A 24,406-nucleotide genomic window follows, 5' to 3' on the forward strand; every position below is an offset into this window, starting at 1 on the left:
ACCATAACCCAAGTGGCAAATATTGACTAAAAACCAATTAACGGTACATCTCTGTTTCTGAGATAAAGAGGGGGCCTTCCAGTAACACTATGGTATCAATTTACATGTATTTTTTCAATAATGTAATACATATCCTACAAATGAACATTGGCTTTAGGTAGAGAATTACAATATTAGCATTCTCTCTACACTTCACAATTATGGACATGACCGTTTTCAATTTAGCATATATTTTTGCAAATGTACATATTTTTCTATAAAAAAAGTGGGTTGGAGATCATGTCTTTCTAAAGTATAACAACAAGAGAAGAAAACCTTACAATTTCATGCATACAGATAGGTTTTAATGCTTCAAAAGACATACAAGAGTGGGTGGCCACAGTAAACTTGAATTTATTGACAAAAACACCATCTCCTATCCTCTCTTACACAGGTTTGACAAGACCGTAAAAACAAATGAATGAACAGACAAATGTAAAAAATAAAAATAAAATAAAAAAAACTTTATTGACTGCTGGTTCTGAAAATTTACAAAATTGTTTTGTCCTTGTATTGAGAGCAAAAATGTTAAATTTGGCATGATTTATCGAAATGAAAATTTTAAAACGATTATCAATAAGTGTATTCAGCTATTTTAACAGAAATGTTTCAAGTCACATGTCTAGAAGGTAAAAACGGTCAAACTTAACAAAAATCAAGCTACTTATGCAGGACAGTAAAAAGTGATGATGTTGTAGTGGTAAAAAGCAGGCAGAGTGCATAGTTTGTACAAAGGGGATAACTAGGGGCTATAGGAAGTAAACCAACAGGTAAATCAGAACAATACAAAAACAAGCTTTTCATCTGGCTTTTCTTCCTTTAAACTGGCTAATCTGATGGACAATAAACTACATTTTTCCTTTTTATTAATTAATATATTTTTTTATATTTTTAGATGTTGTTCTTTTATATGATACATCTGATTTTAATCATCATTTGAAAATTCTGTCACATTTTTAAAACAATAGTGGATTTCAAACTATGTCATCGATTCTTGGCCCTCTAGAAACTTAAAGCGATGTATAAACAAAACCTTTGGTAAGAGAGTTGAGGATTTCAGGTACCAAACCAGTCACCTCCACCCCACCCCTGAAAAAGGAAAGCATGAAAAAGCTTGACGAAGTGGAAAAAGATGATCCATTACACATAACACCAATCACTGAGATCCATCCACAAAATGCACCAAGTCTTGGAACCATGATATGGAAACATTGCAGTATCGCTTCTACTTTCTTTCCTTTTTAAAGACATCTAAGAAAGTCAGATAAATTAGACCCACATTTGGCATTCGAGTACAATCTTATTTCAATTAACACATTCTAAGTCAATTGCAGTATGATCAGACACTGGTAGAGTAGTTACTAAGTGGGCCTTGGAAGCAGAGAAGTACATCAAATAATATACTGCATTGATCTATGAATGAATATGAAGCAAACTGGCATGCATTAAAACACCCCTGGACATAAATAAGAATGCAGTGAAGATGTTATTTGGCCAGAGGTAATGGCTAAGAGGGTCAGAGGCAGAAAGGGTAGTCATGGTGACAGGTTAACATCACCAACATCAGATGACTGTACTTTCAAAATAACAAACTAGAAAATATCATAGCACCACAGAGAGAAAATAGCACCTAAGTCTTGATTTCCTGTGCTTCATTGTAATGTGACATGTCACGTTGCATATATAGGTTGATAGATCAGAGATAGTGAAGTATTGGGGAAAAAATGATGTAAAAAAGACGGTTGATTAAGTTAATAAAATCTCCAAATGCCACCAAAATAGGCACTTCGTTCAGGAGGACACAAGGAGAGGAGGAATGTTTTTGTGTATTTTTTTTTCTTGACACATTTTGTTTTCTACAAATCAACTCTCATATAGTAATGCAGAGTTTTTTTTTCTCCAACTTTTATTTTCATTCGGTTCTTAAATTACAATTAGGTGTGCTTCACAACCAGCAACAAGACAAGCATTCCTCATCTATTCTCCAATTTACACATTCAATTCCTCACTTCAGTATCTGCAAATTTGATGTATTCCAATAACCATCATCTCCTAAAAGGTCACATGCACGTTTTGAAGCCAGAATCAATCAACATTACCTGGAAAAATATACAGAAAGTACTTACAAACATAAAAAAAATATTTATATATATTTATATATATAAGCTCCATTCAGAAGAACGGCGAGACAATTATGCACAAAACAAAGCTTTTTAGAAATGAATGAATGAATGAATGAGCGAATGAATGAACCAATTAATAAAATATTCAAAGCGGGAGATAAGAGGGAGATTTAAAAAAAAAAAAAAAAACAGAGATCAAAACAAAACAATGAAGCAAACTGCCGAATGGGATGGAGTCCATGGCAATCTTCAGAACCCAGTGGAATTCCAGGTAAAGGTTTGCTTCGGGTGCGTTGGAGAGGCAGACTGGATCTACATCAAGTGCACTGGGAGCGGGTGGAGGTTTCGAGTCGGAGATACGGGTCAGGGATGAAGATAGGGGGTCGGTAGTATCTAACGTATCCAGTTTCAAAACTTGCATGTGATAGAGAAGGCACACTGAGGTTGCAAGGTTGCTCTTTCTTTTAATTATTTCTCACGAAATCCTACAGAAATGTATTCTAGTATTCTCATCTTGAATTTTTGTATTTTATTCATACTTGTTGCTATTGAACACAGAATGTTTTACACAAATAAAAATTGTCCTATTCATTTCATGTGTTTTGTTTTTGACAAAACAAATATGCTGTTTATTTTCTCCATTTTGTTCAGTAAACAGTCTTAGCCGATGAAACAGACAGGACCCACTTCGAATCCAAACTTCTGCGTGGCTCCGCCGAAATCATTGAACATTATGTCAACAAAAGGCACCTGTTCCACCTTTGGTGTGTTGATCTCAAGTACTGTCTTTTCATAGCCCTTTTTCAACTGGAAAACAGAGAGAGGGACATTGTGAGAAAGTGCTTCGGTGCTAAGAACATCTCACCCACACATATCCTTACCCTTTACACACACCCCCAAGACACACACAAACTTCCAGCCACTCACCGCACAGCCGTCCACCACGGCTCTGATGTAGGGGTTATTGTCGTAGGACATCTCCTCATCATTGGACCCCAGGAAGCGGATGGCCTTGTCGTACGAGTCCCCATCCTGGTCGTGCCAGGCCACCGACTGGTAGCAGTTGTAGGTTAGGTTCTGGCGGGCGGCGGCGCTAAGCAGCCGCAGGAAAGTCATCTGGACCACGCCGATGGGGTTGCCCTCAGCGTCCACGTAGGAGAGCTACAGATGGAGGGAGAGGGGATAAAGGGTCTAGGCCAGAACAGACACTGGGGACTAATACAGACACTATACATACATACATATTGGTGCTTGTGTGCATCTGAAATGGCACCCTATTCCCTAAATAGTGAACTAATTTTGAGCAGTGCGCTGATCCAAAGTAGTGCATTATTTATGGAATAGGGTGCCATTTCAGACACAATGTTGCTTTACTGTAAATTCTCTAAACAAAAACACTGAAGTCTACACATCACTGTTCTCATGTACTGTGAGGTGTCTCGTTTGGGTTTATTTTTTATCCGTGAAATCTAATTTTCGAGAGCTACTGCAAAAGTGTCTTCAAAATAAATGGATACATAAACCTTGCACTTGTCTTTTCCTACTAGCACTGACATTGTACTTACTTGGACTGTGATATGTGGTTGTCTCACCTAGCATTCTTAAGATGAATGCACTAACTGTAAGTTGCTCCTGGATAAGAGCGTTTGCCAAATGACTCATATGTAAAATGAGTGTCGTCGTTTGCAGACAGCAGCCTTTAACAACTGCAGGTGTCTGCAGCAGCGCTGTGTCACAGCGCCTGCTTGAGTGACACAACGTCTCCCTCTCCAATGCTACCGGCTGGCCTAACAGAATTGTGGACGTCAAATAGGTCGCGACGCGCATTCGTCCGATCTTTCACTGCTGCTCGGGTGAGAGAGAGGGGGGGTTATGGTTAAGGAGATCTACAACGTCCGGCGCGTCTCCAGAAAGCATGTTACGCTTCATTGCCCACAATTCACGGTGGCGCTACAGGATTAGGACATCGTCTCGATTCCTCAAACGACATAATCGGGGGGGGGTATATATATCAGAGGTTGGTATCCCAGTTACCTCCTTTAGAGTGAACTATATGTGCCATCGTCACCCACTTTTGGGAGGGATGGAGAGGGTTGCTGTATTATGGGCTCTGTCTGACTGTCTGGGGCTCTAGGAGTAAGCTCGTGTCATGAGAAACAGCAGGGCAGACAGGGGTTACAACATGAGCTCTAATCCACAGGCTCTGGGGCCTTAGATACTGACTGACTTATTCTCTGCTGAAAGATTACAATGGTTCTGTAGGAATAGCAGTCGACAAGCAATGAACAAGTGACGATAACTCTCAATCGAGAAGCCCCTGTATCCGCAATTAAACATTTGAGCTTTTATTAAGGAAATGGGACATTCTCTGTTTTTGAAACAAGCTCATTAGGAAATATAAAACATTATGCACAAACATAATTGTCTTAATGAAATGGATAATGCTTTAGTTAAATCGGTTTGTGAAATGTAGAGTTTGCCTAACTCGCCTTGTTTATGTGAATACTAAACAAATGTAGTTTGACTCTAATGGTTACTAATAGCGACTGATGATCTGTCAGGTAACACGTGGTAACATCAGTCTTTGGTGTGATGCCACTGAACCATTACGGTGGAGGTCCGTTTCCATACCAACCAGCAGTGTTCCACCATCAGTTCCACAGGGTTCTCTTCTTCTTTCAGACAAACAGGACTGACTGAGACCAAGAGCCAAGCGCATGCAACGCCCATGACATGCAGTAGGAGAAGGGAGCCACTGATGTGTGTGTTTTGTGTGTGTGTGTGTGTGTGTGTGTGTGTATATAGATATTCTCACACAAATACAAACTGCACAACAATGGACATTACAAATTACCATGAGAAGGAAGTCATCAAATCCTATGCACATGTTGTATACTGAATCGATATGGTGTTCCTGGGGGAGCCCGGGACCACCAGGTTGTCTATGTAAGTCGCTCTGGATAAGAGCGTCTGCTAAATGACTTAAATGTAAATGTAAATTAATAAAAATATAAACGCAACAGGTAAAGTGTTGGTCCCATGTTTCATGAGCTGAAATAAACAATCCCAGAAATGTTCCATATGAACAAAACACTTATTTCTCTCACATTTTGTGTACAAATTTGCTTACATCCCTTCTAGGGATCATTTCTCCTTTGGCAAGACAATCCATCCACTTGACGGGGGTGGTATATCAAGAAGCTGAATAAACAGCATGATCACTGGGTGGGCTCCCGAGTGGCACAGCGGTTTAAGGCACTGCATCTCAGTACTAGGAGATGTGACTACAGACCCTGGTTCAATTCCAGACTGTATCACAACCGGCTGTGATTGGGTGTCCCATAGGGTGGCGCACAATTGGCCCAGTGTCATCCAGGTTTGGCCAGGGTAGGCTGTCTTTGTAAATAAGAATTTTTTCTTAATTGGCTCGCCTAGTTAAATAAAGGTCAAATTACACAGGTGCAACTTGTGCTGGCTTCTTCACCTGCAGGACCATCTGAGACCAGCCACCCGGACAGCTGATGAAACTGAGGAGTATTTCTGTCTGTAATGAAGCCTTTTTTGTGGGGGAAAACTAATTCTGATTGGCTATGCCTGGCTCTCCAGTGGGTGGAGGGCGTAGGCCCACCCATGGCTCCGCCCCTGCCCAGTCATATGAAATCCATAGATTAGGGCCTCATTTATTTATGACTAATTTCCTTATATGAACTGTAACTCAGTAAAATCTTTGAAATTGATGCATGTTGCGTTTATATATATTTTCAAGTACTCACAAGGTGGCCATATAGGGAGTTTGTAAATATGAATAGGATGATAACTATGTCCATTATGTCTAGTATGAGTGTCTGTTCATCAGTGGCTCCTAAAGGGAGTAGTACCCCTCACCTTTGTGAGTGTCCAAGTACTCAGAGAGGATCTCGGTAGGTCCTCCCCTGCTCCTTTCAGTCCCCCCCGCCCCGCAGAATCAGCGTGTAGAACCTGCGCTACATCGCCATGGAAACATTACCTCTTCACCACAGCCGCAAGTCAAAAGTGGCAGAGTACCCAAAAGCCCCTGGGAGAGTGACTGAGTGACTGACTTTTGTTCACCTGTTCACATTGAATCTGTATTGTTGCCTACCGTAATCCTGATGTGAGAGTGAATGAGGAAGTGAGTGTGTGAAATTAGTGTAGCAGGAACAAAATGGTTTCTAATCACTCTCCTGTGAGTAGCTTTCACTATAGATGCATACCTATTTATGAATAGGTATGTATTTATACAGTACGCATCGGAGTCAACTGGAAAATGCAGAGGTCAATAGGAGTAGTTGTTGTTACTGTGTTTAAATGTAAAATGTGTGTCTAACTGGGAGACTGTCAAGGCACTCAGTCACTTCTAGGTGACGCTCTCCAACTTCAGAGGTAGTCAGGTTGAGTGGATGCATTTACAGTCATATCTTTCCATGGCAACAGTCAATGACTTTTTGTACTACACTTACCTTTTTCTATTGACATTTCTATTGACGTTTCTACCAGTTGCCATGGTAAAGAATGTCTGTGTGTGTGTCTGCTCCACCAACTCTGTCTCCCTCTATTCTGGGAGGAGACTTCACCTACAGCTGTGTCTTACTGAAGGTGAGCTGAGCTTGATCATGCTGAACCATGCAGAGCAGTGTCGCCACAACCACAAGCCAGAGTGCCAGTCAGAGACGAGTACCAACCAGTACAGGATCCATGCAGAACCAGTACTGACCAGTACCAGAACCTTAGAACCATGCAGGGCCCTTAGGCCCTCAGAGACCCAGCAAGGAGTCACTCTTGCTGGGCCTCCAGAGACCTGCGGGCGTGCCACTTACCATGGAACCTCGCTTGTAGCGACTATACCAAGAGCCTGGGGCGTCTTTGGGCCATTTTGCCATTTTGCTCTGTAAAATATGAGATGAGCTGTTCAGGAAAAAGGGAAGGGGACGGGGGGAAGGGGGGCGTCAGGGGGGCTTACCAGTTTACCACGTTTGAATTCACTGAACCAGGAGCCAGGGATCTCCTTTACCCAGGATGTGAGCCTAGTCTGGGGTACGGAGGGAGCGAAACAGGGGGGAAGAGGAGGAGGAGGAGAAAAAATGAAGGTTAAAGAAAGAAAAACAGTAAGAACAGCCTCCTGAAAAAAAGAAATGCTTCATCCCGCATTCGTCCCCTCCACCCCTCCCTCGTTTCCTTGGCTCTCCGTAGCGTCTGCCAGACCTGCAGAAGTATCGGGTGACACCGAACAGCCCGGAACAGTGTAAAAGACCTTAGGCTTAGTAAGCCATTATGGCATTTTGTATAAACATTGTCTGGCAGCTAATTACTGATAATATATTAATGAGTACACAGTGATTAGTTAGGAGACATTGGCTGCATCTCAAATGACACCCTATTCCCTTTATAGTGCATTACCAGGGTAGTGCACTATCAAGGCAATAAAGGTGCCATTTCGGATGCAGCCGTTAGCCTCCAAGGGAAAGCCTTACAGATGCCCCATTTTCCCTTCTGCTAAGTGTTTTGCTCTACAACCATACAGAAGTGACTACACTTTATGGTTTAAGCTTCTGCTGTTTATGATGAGACAAGTAGGTGGCTTGTTTTTATGGTTTTCATTGAAAGCCAGTTCAGCTGGCACTGTAGAGCCAACAATAAGTCACCTTTCAATTTAAAAGCTGTAAAACGTCTAGGATTTGTATGCATTTTTAAATTCTGTTCAGCTTTTGGTTCTTTATAACCACCAATAATTACATTTGTTTTTCCCCCATTAAGATCTGTATCAGACGAAATGGCCAGTAGTAGCCCAGTGTGATGGACTTATTCAAACAACAATAATTTCGAATATTATGGCTAGCGCAGTAATGAGCCAGATGAGTCTGATGCAGGGTTTATACAAGGCTTGTCATTAACGCCTTAATGTGTTGATGAATGTTCTGCTGGAGATCAATTAACGCTGGGAGGCAGCATACATTAAACACACGCCATGCTGTTTTGAAAGGCACCTTCAGTTCGGCGCGGGCACCAGAGGGGGGCACACTGGGGGAGAGAACCGATACCCTCTACTTCTAAAACGGAAACCGTCAATGGTGTCACAATTTGCGTGCGAGAGTAGAGCTTGAATTCACATACACTGCATAGCGTATGCCAACTTAATTGTCATGATATTCCATAATAAAATGTTTGTATTTTTTATCTTCGCTTATGTAGACCTTGTGAATCATTGTTCTGTTCCTTTTGACTCACCTCATATGTCCTACGGGAGCCACCGTACCTGCCTCCTGTTATGTTGGCTCACGAATGAGAGGGGAGTCGTAGCTAATACACCCTAGCAGTTTATAAAGAATTCAGCTAGTCTTGTTCTTTCTACACAACAGCATTCTCTCTTGAAGGGAGTTCGTCCCCAGCCGTAGCATGCCTAGGCTATATGCCTGTGCTCTAAATCAACAAAGGTAGGGATAATGTTATTGTTTTCAAATACGTAGGCCTATTATTGGCACTGGCAGTTAAACTTATCAACACTAAATAGGCACTTTTTAACTATATATATATAATGTGTCCCTGAATAAGAGTAATAGTCCGTATCTGGTGTGGCCACCAGCTGCATTAAGTACTGTTGTGCATCTTCTCCTCATGGACTGCACCCGATTTGCCAGTTCTTGCTGTGAGATGTTACCCCACTCTTCCACCAAGGCACCTGCAAGTTCCCAGACATTTCTGGGGGGAATGGCCCTAGCCCTCACCCTCCAATCCAACAGGTCCCAGACTTGCTCAATGGGATTGAGATCCGGGCTCTTCGATGGCCATGGCAGAACACTGACATTCCTGTCTTGCAGGAAATCAATCACAGAACAAGCAGTATGGCTGGTGGCATTGTCATGCTGGAGGGTCATGTCAGGATGCGCCTGCAGGAAGGGTACCACATGAGGGAGGAGGATGTCTTCCCTGTAACGCACAGCGTTGAGATTGCCTGCAATGACAACAAGCTCAGTCCGATGGTGATGTGACACAAAGACCATGATGGACCCTCCACCTCCAAATAGATCCCTCACCAGTGTACAGGCCTCGGTGTAACGCTCATTCCTTCGACGTCCTGCCTTACAACAGGCCTACAAGCCCTCAGTCCAGCCTCTCTCAAGACTATTGCAGACAGTCTGAGCACTAATGGAGGGATTGTGTGTTCCTGGTGTAACTCGGGCAGTTGTTGTTGCCATCCTGTACCTGTCCCGCAGGTGTGATGTTCGGATGTATCGATCCTGTGCATGTGTTGTTGCACTTGGTCTACCACTGCGAGGACGATCAGCTGTCCATCATGTCTCCCTGTAGTGCGGTTTTAGGTGTCTCACAGTACGGACATTGCAATTTATGCCCTGTCCACATCTGCAGTCCTCATGCCTCCTTGCAGCATGCTTAAGACACGTTCACGCAGATGAGCAGGGATCATCTTTCTTTTGGTGTTGTTCAGAGTCAGTAGAAAGGCCTCTTTAGTGTCCTAAGTTTTCATAACTGTGACCTTAATTGCCTACCGTCTGTAAGCTGTTAGGTGCATGTTCATTAATTGTTTATGGGAAACAGTGTTTAAACCCTTTACAATGAAGATCTGTGAAGTTATTTGGAATTTTACGAATTATCTTTGAATGACAGGGTCCTGAAAAAGGGGCGTTACTTTTTTTGCTGAGTTTATATATATATCTATCTATCTATCTATCTATCTATCTATCTATCTATCTATCTATCTATCTATCTATCTATCTATCTATCTATGGATATAGTGTCTCAGGCTAGCAGGGAAGGAGAGAGAGAGGGTATGTGTGTGCATGCGCAGGTGCCCACATGTGTGTATGTCAATGTCAGGGCCTCTGCTCATATGTCCTCTCTCTCTCCACTCTACACCAACGAAACCATCCCACTGGCCCATCGCTCTCCCTGGCTATAAAAAGGCAGGTTCATTATTCTGAACTTATGCAAACTCCTGCTCCTCTGTGCCTCAGCGTGCCAGCAAATTGTTAACATGTCCTGTAGCAGAAAGCCATTACAGATCTCCCTGACCTGTCACTGACAAACTTTCCTGTGTTTTACTTCTCCTCTCCTCCTCGTCTCTCATCTCCTCTCCTGTTCTCCATGCATAATCATCCAGCAGAATCCTCTCTGGGTGCCTGTAACCTGCCTTAACCTATTACAAGAGTTTGGGCCAGGCACAACACTAAGCTACTGACACTTAACTAGAGGATGGCATGGCAAAACGGATGTGTTCATACACCGGTGTCTGATGGTGCGTGCATGTGTGTGAATAGTTGACTGTCCGTTGACAGTGAGTGACTGCCCCAAATATATTCATTGAACTCATGACGTCAGCAGTGTGCAACACCAAGCATCTTACATGGGAGTGACTGCCCCCTAGGGGCTTGGAGGATCCTCTTGATATTACACCCATGCCAGTAAGGGAATGATGAAACATGATGTGCGTAGGCACAGGAGGAGGTGTTATGTGATTATGCAGTACTGTCAAAAGAGAGGTATATATGATTTATATGCAAGGTAGTTTGCCTGGGGTCTGGGAAGAAGAACAATTACATTCACTTATCCACATCATACACATCTACATTGTAGATACAACACAAATTAAACACACTATTTCAATCAACCAGAAATATCATCATGCCAGCTTTTATTTGTATTTTTTTTTACCCCTTTTACCCCTTTTTCTCCACAATTTCGTATCTAATTGGTAGTTACAGTCTTGTCTCATCGCTGCAACTCCCGTACGGACTCGGGAGAGGCGAAGGTAGAGAGCCGTGCGTCCTCCGAAACCCGACCCAGCCAAGGGTTTCTTGACACAATGCCCACTTAACCCGGAAACCAGCCGCACCAATGTGTCAGAGGAAACACCGTACACCTGGCGACCGTGTCAACAAGCACTGCGCCCGGCCCGCCACAGGAGTCGCTAGTGCGCGATGGGACAAGAACATCCCTGCCGGCTAAACCCTCCCCTAACCCGGACGACACTGGGCCAATTGTGTGCTGCCCCGTGGGTCTCCCAGTCGCGGCAGGCTGCAACAGAGCCTGGACTTGAACCAGGATCTCTAGTGACACAGCTAGCACTGCACCACTCAGGAGGCCATCATGCCTGCTTTTAATAATGTGTATTTCCCTCATTATATCAACTAAAATCTTTCAAATGTGGAAGCATTCATTTTAAGCATGTTCTCCCATTGAATTTCTATCACTGGCTCTCAAAATGTGACCATTTGACCAGTTCTGTATGTAAAAGCACCATGACTTACCCCTTCAGATTTCTTGTCAGGGTAGATGCAGCTCTCTCCTCCTGCTGTGAAATTACAGTGGACCTTGAACGAGTCCCTCGAGCAACCCTGGTTGGGGTCGATCCAGTATTCACCTGAAAACGACCAAAAATAGGGAGTGGGAGGGGGAAGGGAGAAAAAGGCGAAGAGGGAAGGAGAGGGGGGAAAGGACGGAACCTTAACAATTAGAAACGTTTTCATCAGAGGTCATTCAATGTTTAAATGAGCATGATTTATCCTTCAAGAGAGGGCATACTCTTTAGCCCACTTACACTGCGACGACAGGAAATATCATCAAATAAATTCTTGATGGCTAATCCTATTTCTCTATCCCACTTAAGTCCACTATAATGACACTTGACCCTTGGCATTGACATCCTACACACTTGTCTAAGATAGATGCTCGACAACGTGCTATGGGCGTCTTTTTCATACAAAATCGGATTACTCCTGGGCTATATCACCCAAAGACTTATTAACGTCATGTATTAACAGAACACAATCAGAGCACGATTTTCCATGCCCACCATCGGGGAAGTCGGGGTGGCAGAGTTGCAGGTCCTTGCAGGTGCGGGCAGGGTTGCTCTGCGTTCCCAGCGGGTGCTTCATCTGCTCGATCTCCAGCTTGAGGGAGTTGAGGGATCCGAAGATCTCCTCCATGCCGTCGTCGTAGTCCTTGTAGTTGGCATCGGCGTTGGCATCGTCCATCATCTGGCTGGCGTCGATGTTCCTGCGGCTCCTCTTGGAATTCGACTGCATGGGCAGCGGGTGGATGACATCACCGGGAGGACCCTGTGGAGGTGGAGAAGGAGAGAGAGAGGGGGAGAGGAGGAGGGAAGGAGGTGACAAGAGTGGAAAAAGAGAGTGGTTTTAAGTGGGAGCATACTATTGTATTCTATTCTAAACCGTCATATAGCAAAGTTCAGTTTACTCAATGAATAACTGTGCATATAGTTTCCGTAAAGTAACACATACAACATATGGAACTATAAAACAACAATATGTAATGACGTCAACTTACAGGAGGCCCTGGTTGTCCAGGAACACCAGTCTCTCCCTTGGGACCAGTTTGACCCTGAGGAAGACAGAGCACAACACAGCGTCATACACACAGCCTCTATGTATAGTAGGACATGGCTAAGAGGGGACAGTGTGACATGGTTTAGAGAGGGACATGGTGGTTGGTCGGGGACACTTACCGATGATCCCTTAGCTCCTTTAGGTCCAGGAGGACCAGGTAATCCTGGGGGTCCCAGAGGACCAAGAGGACCTGAGGGGCCAGCAATTCCCTGGAAAGAGAGGAAGGAGGGAAAAAAAGTATCCTTATTGTCATTATTTTGTGATCAAACATTTTATGGTACTGTTTAATGACTTGATATGATCCACTATATGCCCGACCAAACTAAAACATGTAGCTATTAGGTTAACTAATGTCAGGCTGAGTTGGAGCCTTGCTATAACGTTTTGTACGTGAGTATCCTTCTTGTTCTAATATTACATGTTATTTGAGTTGAGGGTGTTCTCACATTGTCTCCTTTGGGTCCTGATGTTCCCTGGGGGCCTGGCAGACCTCTGTCACCCTTTTCTCCCTGCTCACCTGGGGGCCCGATCAAACCGATGAGACCAGGGTGGCCCTGAGGAGAGTGTCAAAAACATACGGATCAACAAACGTACTTCAATAATCAATCAAACGTCGAATTACTCACGTCTGTCTCTCTGCCCAACCTTATATCATCAGTGTGATGACTCACTGCTCTGGAGCTGATACCAGATAAACAACCGATAGGTTTGAACACAGAGCAGTCAGTCATCATTAACGTGAATGTGTAAGGTATGCATTATACAGCATCTCTATCGACACGTTTCACTTGTATCCCTGTGGGCTATTAGACATCAACCTCATTAACAGTGGAAGATCAATCCCATATGTGATATTCAGCCCTGCATGCAACAGGTATTGGACGTCAATATTTCACTGTAATATGCACAGTGTACAACATGGTCAATAATGTGTTGAAAGAGGGGGCTCACCTTTTCACCCTTAATACCAGAGTCTCCCTTCAAACCGGGTAATCCTGGAGGACCCTGCGAGGGAGAGAGGAGTAGAGAGAGAGAGAGAGAGAGAGAGAGAGAGAGAGAGAGAGAGATGGAAATATAATGGGAGAGGGGTAGAGAGGTACGGAAGGAAGGAAGAAGAGTAGAGAAGGAGGACAGATAATATTACATGCCTGGCCCAATAAGACAAGGTACTGTGAATCCTGTGATATCAAACAATCCAGGGTCAAGGGTGAGAGGTTAGGCTGTCCTCACCATAGGTCCAGGGGGTCCGTCAGGGCCTGAAGAACCCGGAAGACCTTGTTCCCCCTGCAAACATTCAGAGAGTCAATGCTTTAACCCACGGATCTTCACATACAATATTGGTATTATGACCTCATGCCTATAGCGTGTGCTTTTTCTTTTAGCAATAGCTTTTGTAGATCAGTCACTATGCTAATCTATTTGTCTCATGGACATCCACGGTTGCTGCCCCTAGTAACTGTAATGGCTATGACGCAAAGAAGTAAAAACATGAAATAATGCTGTACTCACAACTGGGCCAGGGATACCTCTGAGACCTTCCGAACCTTGCTTGCCAGGTGCTCCCTGAGGACCAACTGGGCCTGTCTTTCCCTGTGGACCCTCCAGACCAGACTCTCCCTTGGCTCCCTTCTCTCCTTGCCTGCCCTCGGGTCCAACTGTTCCATGAGGGCCTCTCTTTCCTGGTGGGCCAGAAGGACCAGACTCTCCGGTGGGTCCAGGGGAACCCTTAGGAGGTGAGAAAGGATAAGGTTCACATTACGGGATGAGAGGAAAAAAAAGTAACTGGAGGAAGGAGCGACGCGGTGCTAAAAACTTCAGATATGAGACACGTTGGAGTTTGTTAATGCCTGTTTTGTCGTTAGGACGGGTGTAGTAATGCGCTTAGGCGAGACTCACAGGTTGACCAGCCTCTCCGTCATCTCCCTTGTCACCAGGAGGACCGTCTAAACCCTGGGAGGAGGAGAAAAAGAGACGTTGTAAAAGTTGCGTAACGTTGGACGGATAGAGCACAGTTTGGGATTTTTTAAAACATTTCAATTGGTACCAAAGCGTTACGGGAACTGGAGGTCAAAACAATGTCATTGTAACATTTCAGTGACTTACAGCCTGTCCGATCTCGCCAGGGGGACCAGGATCACCAGGGAAACCACTTGGACCCTGGAAATGAAATCAGACAAAATGCTCAGTATCCAGTGACTCAAGGGCTAATTTATTAACCCATAAAGGGAATCCCTCTTACCTTGCCTCCCACTGACAACTCATCACAAATCCATAACACCCATTGGGGGAATACATTCGCATGGCAGTAATGGGACTCAACTGCAATACTACGGGTAACATGCGACTCTACAGAGACGCGTAACCAGGACTTACAGGACTTCCTTTAGGACCGTCGTCTCCAGGGGGACCTTTAGGGCCGGGGGGTCCAGCAGAGCCAGCAGGACCGCCCTCTCCCTTCTCTCCTCGCTCTCCCCTTGGGCCCTGTGACAGGTGGGGCAGTGTGTTAACAGTTTTTTTTAACTAGCGTGTCACCAGTGTTAGTGTGTCAATAATGTGTGTATGTCAATGCACAGTAGGGGTGTGCTTATCACACTCCATGTGGTTGGCGGGCTTTCTTTTCACAATGGTTTTAATTCAAATTGAATTGATTCAGCTACGGTTACGCTAATGGTGAAGTTGTCATTTCAGAACTGTGTATCGAATTGTGTAATTGTTTCAGTAGCAGAGGAATAGTCTCATTTTATCTGTTGTAATACATGAATGAATCGGGCCATTATTGCGTATGTGTAATTCTTTCTCTTCTGTGGAGAGGCAGATGTAGTGTAGTGCAGTGCTGCGGTGAGAGTGTCGTTCTGTTGAATGATGATGGTAGTGTGCAGGTTCTTTTGGGTTCTCTTACAGGTCCGCCAAGTTCTCCCTGAAGACCAGGCTCTCCGCTTTCACCTGAATCACCCTGAGAGACGGAAAGAGAGAGACAGAGAAAGAGAGAGAGAGAGAGAGAGAGAGAGAGAGAGAGAGAGAGAACACAAGAAAATAAAAACAATTCAGTTCAGTGAACCAAAACGACAAAAAAAAAAAGTCATATTTACTGACGTCCTTGGTCACCCCCAATTGGGGATAGAAAGAGATGACACCAGAGGTTTCAATCCATCACAGCCAGTCAGAGCTGGGCCAGGAGCGGGCGAACTTTGGGTCCTCCCTGGTCTCCATGCATCCTCAACTCTCCCTCCCTCCCTATCTGTCTTATTGGGTAAAAGGCCCAGGCTTTTCAGGCCCTATCATTATTCAATGTCACATAAGCCCCGTCGTCACAGTCCCCATCGGGATATAAACGTTGCCAGCACACGTGTTCCTAGAGACAATGTTTACGTAACCCTGGTCTGCGGGATGGGGAAACCAGAGACAGAGCAAAGTGCCTGTCTTGGTCTATTTGGATCAAACGTCACTAAGCCAAGCCAAGCTGTGCCTAATGTACAACAATATACCTATTCTCCCTCCTCCACAGACCGAGCTCTGTATGGTCATACCCACCCGTTCGTAGTCTAAATAAATAAGCATCTCGCCTCTTTCCCAAAGAGTTCTTGTTCCTGTCAGGATATCCACTCCCAGGCAGCAGAGAGAGCAGATAGAGAGACCTGTTTAAAGGCATGAGAGATTCTCTCCTAAAGCAATTTCTAAAGATTTTATACAGCCCTGTGGATCTGGCTCTCTGGGAAGCCTGACTCCACATAGGGGTTCTATCCAAAATGGCACCTTTATTCCCCATAGTGTGAGAGAGAGAGATGGGGGGGGATCCGTAACACACCAAAGCTGCTGTTAGCAGGCCTGGCCTAATCCCTGCTATAGAAGCTGCTGTTAGCAGGCCTGGCCTAACCCCTGCTATAGAAGCTGCTGTTAGCAGGCCTGGCCTAACCCCTGCTATAGAAGCTGCTGTTAGCAGGCCTGGCCTAACCCCTGCTATAGAAGCTGCTGTTAGCAAGCCTGGCCAAACCCCTGCTATAGAAGCTGCTGTTAGCAGGCCTGGCCTAACCCCTGCTATAAAAGCTGCTGTTAGCAGGCCTGGCCAAACCCCTGCTATAGAAGCTGCTGTTAGCAGGCCTGGCCAAACCCCTGCTATAGAAGCTGCTGTTAGCAGGCCTGGCCAAACCCCTGCTATAGAAGCTGCTGTTAGCAGGCCTGGCCAAACCCCTGCTATAAAAACTGCTGTTAGCAGGCCTGGCCAAACCCCTGCTATAGAAGCTGCTGTTAGCAGGCTTGGCCTAACCCCTGCTATAGAAGCTGCTGTTAGCAGGCCTGGCCAAACCCCTGCTATAGAAGCTGCTGTTAGCAGGCCTGGCCAAACCCCTGCTATAGAAGCTGCTGTTAGCAGGCCTGGCCTAACCCCTGCTATAAAAGCTGCTGTTAGCAGGCCTGGCCAAACCCCTGCTATAGAAGCTGCTGTTAGCAGGCCTGGCCAAACCCCTGCTATAGAAGCTGCTGTTAGCAGGCCTGGCCAAACCCCTGCTATAAAAGCTGCTGTTAGCAGGCCTGGCCAAACCCCTGCTATAAAAGCTGCTGTTAGCAGGCCCGGCCAAACCCCTGCTATAGAAGCTGCTGTTAGCAGGCCTGGCCAAACCCCTGCTATAGAAGCTGCTGTTAGCAGGCCTGGCCAAACCCCTGCTATAGAAGCTGCTGTTAGCAGGCCTGGCCAAACCCCTGCTATAGAAGCTGCTGTTAGCAGGCCTGGCCAAACCCCTGCTATAAAAGCTGCTGTTAGCAGGCCTGGCCTAACCCCTGCTATAGAAGCTGCTGTTAGCAGGCCTGGCCTAACCCCTGCTATAAAAGCTGCTGTTAGCAGGCCTGGCCTAACCCCTGCTATAAAAGCTGCTGTTAGCAGGCCTGGCCAAACCCCTGCTATAAAAGCTGCTGTTAGCAGGCCTGGCCAAACCCCTGCTATAAAAGCTGCTGTTAGCAGGCCTGGCCAAACCCCTGCTATAGAAGCTGCTGTTAGCAGGCCTGGCCTAACCCCTGCTATAAAAGCTGCTGTTAGCAGGCCTGGCCTAACCCCTGCTATAGAAGCTGCTGTTAGCAGGCCTGGCCTAACCCCTGCTATAAAAGCTGCTGTTAGCAGGCCTGGCCTAACCCCTGCTATAGAAGCTGCTGTTAGCAGGCCTGGCCTAACCCCTGCTATAAAAGCTGCTGTTAGCAGGCCTGGCCTAACCCCTGCTATAGAAGCTGCTGTTAGCAGGCCTGGCCTAACCCCTGCTATAAAAGCTGCTGTTAGCAGGCCTGGCCTAACCTCTGCTATAAAAGCTGCTGTTAGCAGGCCTGGCCTAACCCCTGCTATAGAAGCTGCTGTTAGCAGGCCTGGCCTAACCCCTGCTATAAAAGCTGCTGTTAGCAGGCCTGGCCTAACCCCTGCTATAAAAGCTGCTGTTAGCAGGCCTGGCCTAACCCCTGCTATAGAAGCTGCCAGAACAGCGCAGGTCAGATCAGCCAGAGAAAGGATTGCGATTGCGGTGAGCTAAGGTTTTGTTTGAGGAAGGGGTGGATGTGTGCTCCCAGGGGGAAGATCACCCCGTCGACTGGACCAGAAAAAAACAAGTCACGCCACTGTCGTAGTGCAGAGAGCTTGCAGACCGGACGGTAGACCCCCCCGAAGGCGAGCCAAACGCCAAGGTTTATTTTTCAACTATGTTTTTAATAATGCACTCAGCAGCACAGCGTCTTAGGTACAGTAGCTTGGATAATTTATTAACACTTCTACTGTCTCCAGCGATAATACTGCTGAGGATGACTACCATTAAGCTGTGTGTGTGTGTGTGCGTGCGTGCGTTAGAATTATGTTAAGGGTTAGGAGCTACGGTTAGTTTTAGGATTAGGAGCTTGGGTTAAGGTTAGGTTTTTGGGTTAAGGTTAGGGTAAGGGTATGGGTTAGGAAAAATTGGATTTTGAATTGCGTGTCCCACAAGGTTAGCTGTACAAGATTGTGTGTGTGTGTGTGCGCGTGTGCGCATGTGTTGCTCGCTTTCACTTGAGAATGAAAATGAGGCTTTCCCATTTAAAAAAAGTGCTTTAAAACAGCAGCATCAACTATTAATGACGACGGAAGCTTTGCAAAGATGAATGAGTGGTGATCTGAATTACAATATAGGTTGTACTGAAACTCAAACGGACAATTGTTGGACCTCTTGCAGTCAGCATATCTCTGTCCTGTTGATACTTTAAACCAGAGTTACACACGGATAGACGAGACACTTTTTGTCTCTTGAGTTCAGCAACATGGTAAATAGATCTTGCCATCCACTCTGGACTGATGTAAACCATGGGCATTTTCTCTGCAGAAACAGATACGTAACAACTAGGCATCCCAATACTGTCCGAGTCCTCTGTTATGTATGTATATCTCAAAGAGCCATGGTGAATACCCTATGCTCCCAAAGGGGCCAAGAGGTCTAAGCCAAGTGGTAGGAAGCTGCACTTCCTGATTTGGCATCATTTTAGATTTGGCTCATTAATAAATGCTAGCGGCCATGACTGAATTCAAGTGTGAGTTGGTTTCGGGGTGTGGTTTTATTTGGGTGTCTCTTGTCTGTGTTAGCAGGTTTGTAAGGGTTATCCAAATTATTTTGCCAATTAGCTTCAGCCGGCTGGTGTGCGAACATAGCAAAGTTGGTCTGACTTTGAATAGCCTAGCTCTGGGGATAGTTAGGGACTGTCAATAAATTACACAAAGTAAATGGGACAATATTTTAATGTTGCACATCTGTTAAGTGTCTCATTAAATGCTTTCAATATTTGTAAATGCGTGTCTACAATTTATAGTTGGTTTGAGGTTTTTAAGTCATTTAAATTTGGAGCTATTGACCTTTTCAAAATATTTTCCCATGTACATTATGTAATTTACTGATGGTGCCTAACTAGTCCCATAGGAATATCTAACGTCAAATCGAATTGACCATGGGCATTATGATCAGGTCACGTGCAGGTGCGCTCTGATTACTTGGGTGTTCCCAGCTGTGGGCATGTGGGCAGGATTAAAATAATACCGACCCACGGAAAACTGTTACAGTACCCTTCATTGTGCGAAATATTTTTTTCTTCTTCATAGAATCTCGCAAATCTCCGTTTTGGATGAGACTACCTGTATGACCAAAATGATCATATTCACGCTTTGTAGTACATTTTGAAACTAGAATAAAAGTTTCTGACTCATATCGATGCCACATAGGTCGTTTTTAAAGTTGCTTTCAAAGCACAATCGCTCTTTAAGCCTACTATGAAAGGGTTGTACATTGAGGTGAAGTGTATTAACAGGGGGACCTTACCTTCACTCCAACAGCACCAGGGTTTCCAATACCACCAGGGGGTCCCTGAGGGCCATCAGCTCCTGGGGGTCCGGAGGGGCCTCTGGGGCCAGGGGGACCGGGAGGACCCTAGAAGGGAAGGAGAGAAGGAGTGATGAGTCATCACACCCACATCGGAATAAAATATGGTCATCTGACAGTGCTAAATTCATTGTGTACAATCCATACAATTACACTCATTAGTATTCTGTTCTATTTCATTCAACTCTATAGGTATATTGTACGAGGATATTAGGAAATCTTACCATCTGACCAACGTCTCCGGTTTCTCCCTTCTCGCCGCCGGGACCAGGCAATCCCTGCAATCAGACAAGACAATGGCATCAGTCACAATCACAACAACAGAGCCCTATGGGCCGTGGTCCAAAATCAGTGCACTAAATAGGGAATAGGGTGCCATTTGGGACACATCCAGAGACTGTCTCTGGTTCTGGCGGTGGTTCTGACCTGCAGTCCCACTGGGCCTGGGGGTCCGTTGAATCCTCTGGCTCCTTCATCTCCCTTCTGGCCGAACAGACCCTGCTGACCTCTAGGACCGGGCTCTCCATCAGCTCCCTACACACCCGAGAGAGAGAGAGAGAGAGAGAGAGAGAGAGAGAGAGGAAAAGGAGAGGAGGAGCGGAGAGAGGGAGAAATAGAGAAATAAAGAGAGAGACAGGGGGGTTGAGGGGTTGAGCAAGGGCGAGAGAGGGGGTCAGTATAGGAGAAAGAGAAGGAGCATGGGGGCTAAACGTTAGCATATACTGTAGGCCAGAAGACAGTGGCAGGAAGTGACATCATATATACAATGGTCGCCTCCAGATCTAATAAACTGTGGGGGGGGTCAGCTGGATACTTACAGCAGGACCAGGCGCTCCGACTGGGCCTTGGGGACCTGTAGGACCAGGTGGACCATGTTCACCTTTGTCTCCTTTGCTTCCCTTCTGGCCTGGCTCTCCAATCTCTCCCTGGTGATAGAAACAAACGCGACAACGCCAGTCAACAGAATCCCGTTGCGTAAACACACTTCCATCCTGTTGAGTTTGTGTGTTCATCTAAATCAGAGGAGGCTGGCGGGACACGCTATAGGTGGGTGGGCTCATTGTAAATACCGGAATGGAATCAATGGAACGGTATCAAACACATTAAGCGTCTGGAAACCACATTTTTGACTCTGTTCCATTCATTCCATTCCATCCATTACAATGAGCCCGTCCTCCTATAGCTCCTCCCACCAGCCTCCTCTGATCTAAATTAAGATGTGTGTGTGACTGTCTGCCTGGCGGGGATATAAGACAGGTCTCAGGGCTTTTGATATGTCCTTGTCAACTTCAAATATAATTCGCTGACACACTGTCATAACTAAGAGTCACATCCCAGAACGGGTGTGTTGTCTCTCCGTGACAAGTGACTAGCAGCCTGTCACGGATCCCATTCACACCTTCTTTGCAATGCATTTCAACAGTAAATAGCGAAAATGACACCAGCACATCACACCGTTAGGCATATTCAAATGCATTCACATTCTTTGAGTGTTTGAAATGATGGGAAAACACTGAATCAGACTTTCCCTCAGCCAACCCAGAGGATAGCTGGTCACGTGGTTATTGCTTCTGAAATCAAAATACAAATATATTCTCCTTTACTTGTGTTAATAAAGGCTGTGGAGTTCTCCTCTCCGTTCCCAGTGGTAGACCTTGTAATGAGACTGTGGATGTTAGTGAGATCTTTGTGTGTGTGTGTGTGTGTGTGTGTGTGTGTGTGTGTGTGTGTGTGTGTGTGTGTGTGTGTGTGTGTGTGTGTGTGTGTGTGTGTGTGTGTGTGTGTGTGTGTGTGTGTGTGTGTGTGTGTGTGTGTGTGTGTGTGTGTGTGTGTGTCGTGTGTGTGTGTGTCTCCCTATCGTAAAGTCAAATACCTCAGTCCTCCAAGGATAAGAGATTCAATTACAGCTGATCTTCACACAAATGTTTATCTCGCTATCTCTGTCTCAGTGTGTCTCAGTGTGTCTCAGTGTGTAGGGGAGTTGTTCCTCCCGTCTGTGAGTCTGCATACTAATACTAGCAGGTCATCTCTCTGCCATCTGAGAAATACAAAATTGAGCGACTTAAAGGGTTCAGCCTTCTGTCAGCATTAAAGACTTACAGACCTGTAAGCCAGGGAAAACTGCCTGTCAACACCACTAAGGAAAGGGTCAGAATATGGAAGCCCAGACACGTTCTGATCTAAATCATCACGTCGAGTGTGTTTTGATCACTTTTATATACATTCAGTCGCACACCCACACCCACCCACCCACCCACCCACCCACCCACACACACACTACTCTTCCCTCAGCGAGCCAGCCCACCTTGTCTCCATCCTCTCCTGGGGCTCCAAGGGGTCCAGCGGGGCCAGGCAGACCCACCGGTCCCTGGATACCGTCTCTACCAGCGGGGCCTTGTGGTCCTTTCTCTCCCTATAACACATTTGTACAGCGTATAACATTCCATTCAATTTCAGTCATGTACCAGATATTCTCATCTGGAGAGACTCAATGTACTGCAGGGTTGGGATCCATTCCATTTTAATTCGGTCAATTCAGAAAGTAAAATGTTTACTTCCTTGAATTGATTGAATTAGAAAGGAATTGACGCGAACAACTGCCGCACTGTACAACAGATCAATTCAAACCAGGAGGCTAAGACAGCCCTGGGATATACCGTAGCTGAGAGAAATACGTTTGTTTCCCCAACAACAGGCTTTATGTTTAAACTCGCGACGTGGCCAGGAACCAGGCTGAACTGAACTGGGTCTTACCGGTCCACCCTTCTCTCCTGCGGGTCCTGGGGGTCCTTGAGGTCCTGGTCGTCCGGGGAGTCCGGTGGGTCCGGCTGTGCCAGCAGGACCACGCTCACCAGGGGAACCCTAGAACACAGGGAGAGACACGGTCACTGCAGCTCGCTACTTGTACTACCTGAGACCAGAGCCATACATTTACAGAGTTGGGCAACTTTAAGAATTTCAAACATTGTTCTTATTCGAGACATTTACTTACATAGCCTTGTTTAAATATCCCCCCCGTGTGATGGTAATGGGGCGTTAACATGGCTGCCAAGGAATTTTGTACTGCCATGTAAATGTTACATAATGCTCATTCTAGACATTATATTCCCCATCTAAATACATGGCTCTGCCTTTATTGAACTACATTGGCACTACCTTGATACCGCTACACTTTCTGTAAATCCAGGGCGTACTAGTCTACATCAGGTACTGTCACGCCCTGATCTGTTTCACCTGTCCTTGTGATTGTCTCCACCTCACTCCAGGTGTCGCTTATTTTCCCCAGTGTATTTATCCCGGTGTTTCCTGTCTCTCTGTGCCAGTTCGCCTTGTATGTTTCCAAGTCAACCAGCTGTTTTTCCCGTTCTCCTGCTTTTTGCATTCTCCTTTTTCTTGTCCTCCCAGTTTTAACCCTTGCCTGTTTCTGGACTTTGTACCTGCCTGAACTGACCTGTCTGCCACTCTGTACCTCCTGGACTCTCATCTGGTTTTGACCTTTTTGCCTTTCCATGACCATTATCTTGCCTACCCCTTTGGATTAATAAACATTGTAAGACTCCAACCATCTGCAATTGGGTCTCGCCTTGTGCCTTTGACAGGTACATGCAACGTGCTTAGAGTAGAACCTGAACGTCACGCAAATCTACTAAGTAGGTGGAAGCCTGTGCTGCGTGACGAATTAACAAACGATGAGTATCGCTGACACATGATGTGCAGCATCTTAATGCAACTGATGCGCTCAGCTGTGAACCGTATTCCCACAATAAGTGTGTATACGAAATAAAGAGAGAAAAAAATAGGGAAAAAAGAAAGGGAGATAGCGACGGAGAGAGAAATATTGATGGCGAGTGTGAGTGACGGAAGTACAGGAAGTGAAAGACAGGAAGTGAAAGTTGAAGAGAAGATGTTGGTGGATGTGTGTACTCACAGCAGGTCCAGGCGGGCCGCCGGGGCCTTCATTCCCTTTCAGGCCGTGAGCCCCCTGTCGAGAGACAGAGAGACACAAACTTTTAGAGGAAGCACCATGCACCTCTGCCTTGGTTAACGCCGGGCAGACCCCCCCTCTATCTATCCCAGAATCCTGGTGTGGGAATCTCCTCAGGTTAACACAACAAAGGCAGCAATTTGTTTATTTTTGGGAGGGGGGGGGTTGATCTGAATCGTATTTATCCCCAATAGAGATAAGACAGAAATGATGTGAGGTGTGTGCTACATACCACTGGTCCGGGTAGACCTCTCTCTCCTGGGAACCCTCTCAGACCAGGGGGACCGTCCTTACCAGCCGGGCCAGCGGGACCTGGGTCACCCTTAGCTCCCTCTTTGCCAGCAGATCCAGGAAGACCCTGCTCACCGGGTGGGCCTGGGGGTCCGGGGTGGCCACGTTCTCCCATTGGACCAGTCTCACCTGTGGGGCCCTGTGGATGGAGAGAGAGAGAGAAAGAGAGAAGGAGAGAGAGAGAAACAGAGAGAAGGAGTAAGTGCGATTGTATGAATAAGA

At 45.7% G+C, this 24,406-nt stretch overlaps 1 protein-coding gene across 1 annotated transcript in view; it reads right to left on the reverse strand.

Annotated features, from left to right (window-relative positions):
* Positions 1 to 377: 377 nt before the first annotated feature.
* LOC118385564 (collagen alpha-1(V) chain-like) overlaps positions 378 to 24,406 on the reverse strand; it is a 129,378-nt gene continuing 105,349 nt past the window's right edge. Inside the window, exons 39-61 of the mRNA XM_052521315.1 lie at positions 24,126 to 24,323; positions 23,837 to 23,890; positions 22,663 to 22,770; positions 22,214 to 22,321; positions 20,727 to 20,834; positions 20,335 to 20,442; positions 20,133 to 20,186; positions 19,849 to 19,956; positions 15,441 to 15,494; positions 14,915 to 15,022; positions 14,645 to 14,698; positions 14,438 to 14,491; positions 14,051 to 14,266; positions 13,772 to 13,825; positions 13,493 to 13,546; positions 12,988 to 13,095; positions 12,661 to 12,750; positions 12,483 to 12,536; positions 11,989 to 12,253; positions 11,444 to 11,556; positions 7,141 to 7,209; positions 3,090 to 3,323; positions 378 to 2,969 (exon numbers count right to left, since the gene is read on the reverse strand). Of these exons, the coding sequence (XP_052377275.1) occupies positions 2,823 to 2,969; positions 3,090 to 3,323; positions 7,141 to 7,209; positions 11,444 to 11,556; positions 11,989 to 12,253; positions 12,483 to 12,536; positions 12,661 to 12,750; positions 12,988 to 13,095; positions 13,493 to 13,546; positions 13,772 to 13,825; positions 14,051 to 14,266; positions 14,438 to 14,491; positions 14,645 to 14,698; positions 14,915 to 15,022; positions 15,441 to 15,494; positions 19,849 to 19,956; positions 20,133 to 20,186; positions 20,335 to 20,442; positions 20,727 to 20,834; positions 22,214 to 22,321; positions 22,663 to 22,770; positions 23,837 to 23,890; positions 24,126 to 24,323 (2,520 nt within the window). The 3' untranslated portion in view covers positions 378 to 2,822. The remainder of the gene's footprint in view (positions 2,970 to 3,089; positions 3,324 to 7,140; positions 7,210 to 11,443; positions 11,557 to 11,988; positions 12,254 to 12,482; positions 12,537 to 12,660; positions 12,751 to 12,987; positions 13,096 to 13,492; positions 13,547 to 13,771; positions 13,826 to 14,050; positions 14,267 to 14,437; positions 14,492 to 14,644; positions 14,699 to 14,914; positions 15,023 to 15,440; positions 15,495 to 19,848; positions 19,957 to 20,132; positions 20,187 to 20,334; positions 20,443 to 20,726; positions 20,835 to 22,213; positions 22,322 to 22,662; positions 22,771 to 23,836; positions 23,891 to 24,125; positions 24,324 to 24,406) is intronic.

The sequence above is a fragment of the Oncorhynchus keta genome, chromosome 6, assembly GCF_023373465.1.
Source record: "Oncorhynchus keta strain PuntledgeMale-10-30-2019 chromosome 6, Oket_V2, whole genome shotgun sequence".
Classification (NCBI taxonomy): Eukaryota; Metazoa; Chordata; class Actinopteri; order Salmoniformes; family Salmonidae; genus Oncorhynchus; species Oncorhynchus keta.